The sequence below is a fragment of the Ammodytes marinus genome (genome assembly GCF_949987685.1).
Source record: "Ammodytes marinus genome assembly, chromosome: 15".
Classification (NCBI taxonomy): domain Eukaryota; kingdom Metazoa; phylum Chordata; class Actinopteri; order Uranoscopiformes; family Ammodytidae; genus Ammodytes; species Ammodytes marinus.
Genome location: NC_137219.1, coordinates 1,633,523 through 1,641,022, shown reverse-complemented (window position 1 = coordinate 1,641,022; position 7,500 = coordinate 1,633,523). Strand labels below are relative to the sequence as shown.

General features: G+C 43.2%; 1 protein-coding gene across 1 annotated transcript in view; it reads left to right on the top strand.

Moving 5' to 3' along the window:
- Positions 1–7,500, top strand: part of syne2b (spectrin repeat containing, nuclear envelope 2b) — a 195,717-nt gene that overhangs the window by 148,798 nt on the left and 39,419 nt on the right. Inside the window, exons 113-114 of the mRNA XM_080042180.1 lie at positions 3,016–3,174; positions 5,919–6,085. Of these exons, the coding sequence (XP_079898306.1) occupies positions 3,016–3,174; positions 5,919–6,085 (326 nt within the window). The remainder of the gene's footprint in view (positions 1–3,015; positions 3,175–5,918; positions 6,086–7,500) is intronic.

Sequence of the window (7,500 nt, the reverse complement as noted above, 5' to 3'; positions counted from 1 at the left end):
GTCTCATCAGACCACAGGACATGGTTGCAGTGATCCATGTCCGTAGTCTGCTTGTCTTCAGCAAACTGTTTGTGGGCTTTCTTTTGCATCATCTTCAGAATAGGCTTCCTTCTGGGACGACAGCCATGCAGACCAGTATGATGCAGAGTGTGGCGTATGGTCTGAGCATTGACAGGTTGACCCCCAACCCCTTCAAGACCTGCAGCAATGCTGGCAGTATTCATACGTCTATTTTCCAAAGCCAACCTCTTGGTATGACGCTGAAAACGTGCACTCAACCTTCTTAAACTGGGCCGCAGGGCAGTATTGCAACATGATAATGACCCTAAACACACCTCCAAGACGACCAATGCCTTGCTAAAGAAGCTCAGGGTAAAGGTTATGGACTGGCCAAGCATGTCTCCAGCCATAAACCCTATTGAGCATCTTTGGGGCTTCTTAAAACGGGAGATGGAGGAGCGCAAGGTCTCTAATATCGACCAACTCTGTGATGTCGTCATGAATGGGTGGAAGAGGATTCCAGTGGGAACCTGTGAAGCTCTGGTGAACTCCATGCCCAAGAGGGTTAAGGTAGTGCTGGAAAATAATGGTGGCCACACAAAGTATTGACACTTTGGGCCCAATTTGGACATTTTTTCTTAGGGTGTACTCACTTTTGTTGCCTTCAGTTTAGACATTAATGGCTGTGTGTCGAGTTATTTTGAGGCGACAGTAAATTTACACTGTTATACAAGCTGTATACTGACTACTTTACATTATATCAAAGTGTCATTTCTTCAGTGTTGTCCCATGGAAAGATATAATGAAATATTTGAAGAAATGTGAGGGGTGTACTCACTTTTGTGAGATACTGTATGTCCATATTTCTGCATATTTTGGACCAAGGCCTAGTGCCGCCATCTTGAAAGTGTCATAGTTGGAATGTCATCAGGTGCATTGTTTAACATTTAGAATTGTTCTTGTCCTTGAAGGCCACTGTAGCTTCTGTTATTATTCTAAAGGGGTGGGGTTACCCAGGGAGCGTTGCATTCTAGAACTTTGTAGAACTTTCTTGATGATGTCATGTTACACACTGCACCTTTAAGGAAAACTTCCTACCGAAAACAGAAAACAAACAAACTCAAGCTGGTCCAATTGTTGATCTAAACATAAAACCGTTTTAACACTGTAAAATGTTTAAGCACCAAAGTCCAGTTTTTGAAAGTCCCTCCAGTTTTCCTTTGGGTGCAACTGTAGTCAGTGTTTGAAAACCAAGCTATAGCAAGTTAGCTGGGAAGAGTGGAAGTGCTAACAGCTGTCATTTAACTTTGTTTAGTTAGTGTGTGTGTGTGTGTGTGTGTGTGCGTGTGCGTGTGCGTGTGTGCGTGTGCGTGTGTGTGTGTGTGTGTGTGTGTGTGTGTGTGTGTGTGTGTGTGTGTGTGTGTGTGTTTTGGTCAAGTGAGACTATTTAGCAGCTCAAACTGCTCCGGTGAGATGAACATAAATGAATTGGGAAACGTTGGCGCTGCAACTTTAACTTGATTATCTTTATCCAATTAAAGTTAGTTTTTCAAAAGTCAGCACTGCAGTCATGTGACAGGGTTTACACACGCCCAACAGGTTGTCTGTGTGTGTGTGTGTGTGTGTGTGTGTGTGTGTGTGTGTGTGTGTGTGTGTGTGTGTTCACTGCGTTCTCTTTGCCTTTTTTTTTTCAATGTAGATTTCGTCTGTTTTTCGAGTCTTTTTAGTGAGTAGTGAAGGGACCAACAGGTTGTGTGTGTGTGTGTGTGTGTGTGTGTGTGTGTGTGTGTGTGTGTGTGTGTGTGTGTGTGTGTGTGTGTGTGTGTGTGTGTGTGTGTGTGTGTGTGTGTGTGTGTGTGTGTGTGTGTGTGTGTGTGTGTGTGTGTGTGTGGAACAGATGGTGACAGACAGGAAGGAAAGCTATTGTATTGAAATGAGTTCGGGGGGAGGGGCAGTCGCAGTGATGTCCGAATGATGACTCTCACTTTTTTCTTGTTTACTGTCTGTGAGTTTGTGTTTGTCAAATACACACATGTCACTCAGGACTGTGTGTGCAAACTTGTGTACATGTTTTTAACCTTAAAGGAATACTTCACCCATACGCAACCAGCGTTCTATCATTATAAAATAACTATTATAATATAATGAATGAGGTTTTTCTTCCCTCAGTCTTCCCTTGGCCCAGCTGTCCTGTTAATCCTGACCCTTACTGTGATGTCACAAGAAGGAAACTGTAGGGTTAGACAGTGAGACCATAAAACACTCGTTCTGCCTTTTCTCAGACTAAGATGATCCGATTTATTTATTTTTTGCACATTTATACTAAATAGGATCTCCGAGTTCAATACACCTTCATATTCCAACCGGTGAAGTAGGGCTTTAAGTTATCAACATACAGCTCAGGAAAAAATTAAGAGACCAGTCTGGATTTTTCTTAAATCTTCATCTCTACATTATGGAAATGCTCTTAATGACAATATTTTTATTTCTGAATTTGTTAGAAATGTTGTCAGTAGATTATAGAATAAAACCAAAAGGTTCATTCTACTCAAACATATGCCTATAAATAATCAAATAATAGACACTGAACATTTGGAGTGGTCTCTTAATTTCTTAACACCTGTGTCATGGTTGTTGTGTCCTTGGGCAAGACACTTCACCCACCTTGCCTCGTGTGAATGTCGATAGTTAGCCTGCTGCTATCAGTGTATGAATGTGTGTGTGAATGGTAACGTGGGAATGGGAACAGGTCTCCCTTGTAAAAGAGTCTTCGGTCTCAATGGGATTTACCTGTAGAAATAAAGGTTAAAGGTTAAGGTTAGCAAGGGTTAGACAGTGAGACCATAAAACACTCTTTCTGCCTTTTCTCAGGCTAGGATGAACCGATTTCCAATTTTTTTGCACATTTATACTACATAGGATCTCAGAGTTCAATACACCTTCATATTTCCACCGATAAATAGGTCTTCAACCATCAATAATGTCTTTCTTTCTTTCTGTGTGTGTGTGTGTCAGATGTCTCTGCGTAAACAGGAGATCGCGGACCGCCTTAGTGCCTGGATGATCTTCAACCAGAAGAACAAGGAGCTCTGTGATTGGCTGACGCAGATGGAACACAGAGTCGAACACACGTCAGACCTCAACATAGAGGAGATGGTGGAGAAGCTCAAGAAGGTGTGTGTGTGTGAGGGGGGGGGGGGGTGAGTGTGTGTGTGTGTGTGTGTGTGTGTGTGTGTGGAGGGGGGGGGGGGGGTGTGAGTGTGTGTGTGGGGGGGGGGGGTGAGTGACTGAGTGAGTGTGTGTGTGTGTGTGTGTGTGTGTGGGGGGGGGGGGGGGTGGTGTGTGTGTGTGTGAGTGCATGAGTGAGTGAGTGCATGAGTGGGGGCGTGTGTGTGTGTGTGTGCGTGGGTGTGTGTGTGCGTGGGTGTGTGTGTGTGTGGGGCTGTTATGTAATGCTTAATATAGGCATTTATGAATCCTTTGTCCTGATTGGTCAATCAAGGCATTCTACAGGTCTAGTTATTTTCCAGCTAGAATAGAATGCGTCTGGCTCCTGCTTCACCTTGTCGGTAGTAGAGCCAGCATGTTATAGAACACCGGCTTTTTAGTTTTAGTTTTTTAGCTTTGGGTTCGTTCTACATAATTCTCCCCACCTGTTGGTCTTTCAAAGGTTTTTTTATTATATCACAAGGTATCAAGCAGCTGCAATACAATGGATTATTAATTTTTTCCCCTTTTTTCCCTCCCGAACATACCCCACCCATATCCCACCCAATCACAAACAGTCCTGCATTGAGAAATCAACACACAAAGCAATACACAACGTCAAAAAAGGCAGAGACGAAACAGAAACACAAACACACACAACAAGAAACAAAAACAAACAACCAATAAGGAAAAAGAAAAAAAAAAAAAAAAAAAAACTGTTGGTCAATAGAGTTGATATCAAACTATTAATCAAACTATTCAGTTATGTTACGATATTTGTTGCAGTGAAAATTGAATACTTCTAGCTCTTCATAAAAACTCTTCACAGTTTTATGAGGAAAAACCCATCACAAAAAGTCACATTTTGAGATGGAACATACATTTTTGTTTTGGTTAAAATCTAATATTAATGTAAGTTTTTTTCTTTGAAAGTTTTTTTTTATTAAATGTTAGTAACAAAATTGTAGCACAATGAGTACAAATTTTTTCCCCTTTTTTTCTCCCGAACATACCCCACCCTCACACCCAACAACACGAAATATACACTACAAGAAACAGAAATAAACAATACACATAAAGAAATAAAATTTTATCAAATAAAAGAGGGGGGGGGGAGGTAGCTACTCTTCTATAGTTGTTGTTGGTTTTTTAAAATAATTTAGGAAGGGGCGCCAAATTCTGTCAAAATGTAATTTTTTTTTTACCGCCATGTCACTTGGATAGTCATGTGAGGTTCAGTGGTGTAGTGAGCGTATATTCAAAAAAGGTCAGATTTTGAGGTGGCCATGAGCATACTGTTTTGCTTTGGTTTAAGTATAGATAGATAGATAGATAGATAGACACTTTATTGATCCCTTGGGAGTGTTCCTTCAGGGAAATTCAAAAATCCAGCAGCAGCTGTAGTACATACAACAAGACACAAGCAAGTCACTAAAATGCATCAATATACTGTACATGGTAAAAAAGTAAAATACAGATTTATATTTATAAATACATTTTAAAAAGAAGCAGCAGATGTTAGCAACAGTTATTAATTTATATCTCTGTTTGACCTTAGTGTGTAGTAATAAATAAATAAATAAATAGATTATGCAAGCTGTTGCGGTTATGTTCCATCAGCCACCCCCCTCCTCCCTCCATGTGTGGAGTTGTGGAGTGTGATGGCACGATGGACAAATGAGTTTTTTAGTCTGTTGGTTCTGCATCTGGGGAGGAGCAGCCTGTCACTGAAGGAGCTTCTCTGGTTGCTGATGACAGTGTGCAGAGGGTGGCTGGTGTCCTCCAGGATGGCCAGAAGTTTCCTAGCGGTTCTCTTCTCTGCCACTGTCACCAGACCATCCAGCTTCATGCCGACCACAGAGCCGGCCCGCCTGATGAGCTTGTCCAGCCTGGAGGAGTCCCTCTTGGTTGCGCTGCCTCCCCAACACACCACAGCGTAAAAGAGGATGCTGGCGACCACCGACTGATAAAACATAAGCAGAAGTTTGCTGCAGATGTTGAAAGATCGCAGCCTCCTTAAAAAGTATAATCTGCTTTGGCCTTTTTTGTACAGATGGCTGGTATTTATTGCCCAGTCCAGCTTCTTGTCCAGCCACACTCCCAGGTATTTGTAACTGCCCACAGTTTCCACCAAGTATAGGCTACTATCAATGTTATATCCCCACCATGTCACTTGTAAGGTGCACCGGACACTTCAGGCTGACTAGTGCATGTGGAGAGTTTTTCAAAAAAATGCTGATTTCTCTCCCGATTGTCAAAGAGACGACAGCTGTTCCAACCCCAGCAGGACCACGCGGGCTGGTTTTGTGTTCAGTTCACGGCCCCCTTTTCATTTGTCACGGCGTGTGTGTGTGTGTGTGAGAGAGTGAGTGTGTGTGTGTGTGTGAGAGTGAGAGTGAGAGTGTGTGTGTGTGTGTGTGTGTGTGTGTGTGTGTGTGTGTGTGTGTAGGGTAGTAAACTCGAGTGTGGTCATTGTAAAACCAAACTTATTTCCCTGGGAGGGGGTCTCAACCTTTTCATACACTGGCCCTTTAAATGTAGTGTCAGTAGCTGTGTTACTGAGCTACTGGCAAACTGTGTGTCTGTGTGTGTGTGTGTGTGTGTGTGTGCGTGTGTGTGTGTGTTGTTGTCAAATAAACAGATACAAAAATATACATGTTGGACCTTTGATTTATCTATATTTTTTCTTATTCCCCTCTCCGCTCCATTAGGATTGTATGGAGGAGATCAACCTGTTTAGTGAGAATAAAACCCACCTGAAGCAGCTGGGAGAACAGCTTATCAGCGCCAGCAACAAGACCAAGGAGACGGAGGCCAACGACAAACTGCAGGGCATCAACGACCGCTGGCAGCATCTCTTCGACCACATAGAGACCCGGTAAGAGTGTGTGTGTGAGTGTGTGTAGGTGTGTGTGTGTGTGAGTGTGAGTGTGTGTGTGTGTGTGTGTGTGTGTGTGTGTGTGTGTGTGTGAGTGTGAGTGTGAGTGTGAGTGTGAGTGTGTGTGCGAGTGCGAGTGCGAGTGCGTGTGAGTGCGAGTGCGAGTGCGTGTGCGTGTGAGTGTGCGTGCGTGCGTGTGTGTGTGTGTGAGTGAGTGTGTGCGCGTGCATGCGTGTGTGTGCATCTCTTTGACCACATAGAGGGCCGGTAAGGAAACAAAGATGGTGGGGCATATAGCTGTCTGTGCTGCTGTTTACCTGGCTGATATACAGTAGCTTTGTGGTGTTCCCTTGTGATGTGGCTGCTGGTCTAGCCCAGGTGTGACACAATAATTTTTTATTATTATTTTTTTTTTAAACCTTTATTTATACAGGTAAATCCCATTGAGACCGAAGACTCTTTTGCAAGGGAGACCTGTTTTCCTTTCCCACGTTACCATTCACACACTCATTCATACACCGATAGCAGGCTAACTATCGACATTCACACGGGGCAAGGTGGGTGAAGTGTCTTGCCCAAGGACACAACAACTATGACACAGGTGGCCGGGCGGGGATCGAACCTCCAACCCTTTGATCATTGGCCGACCTGCTCTACCACCTGAGCCACAGTCGCCCCAAAGAAGTTATTTGGTTGAACAAGCGAACGTGGGTCTGGTTCGGTTCATTTGGGTTGTGAAAGCAAGTGTAACAGCACAACATACTAAAAATGAAAAATGCAACAACTTCATCCCTAAATCGCACCGAGTCTACAAACTATAGCTGTGAAAGCAACCTAGACTCCATTTCCCATAAAACCTGTGGATTTTTCCTATTGTTATGAAGCGTTACTGACTTATTTGGAGTCCAACCCCTTGTTGTTTACTGCTGCAGTTGAACCCATTCAGCTTGATATCTGTGTGTGTGTGTGTGTGTGTGTGTGTGTGTGTGTGTGTGTATTCCCTTTCTAAAAATAGCTCCAAGCAGAGCACAGCTGTTATTCTAATGTGCGGATTAAAATGCCAACAGAGGACAGTTATAATATCATTAATCCATAAATACAAATCTCATTCCAACACACAAGAGGAGTGGTGGCTGGTGACATGTCCATGCTTCGACTTAGAGCCTCTTTACTGCTCATCTACATTAAGCTCAGCTGCATTATGTGTTATTGTGACTGAAGTAGGCCACGACAAGTACACAGTGAACGTAGACATTGGCAGGTCAACCATGGGGGATATTAGCGGGGATACTATGGGAGAGTAAAAGCAATTTAAAGGTGGAGTCAGTCAGTGCGTTTCCATAGCACAACTAGATTGGATTAAGACATATATCGAACTAGACACTCGAACGGACCGTGTCACTTGTCTGAGTATA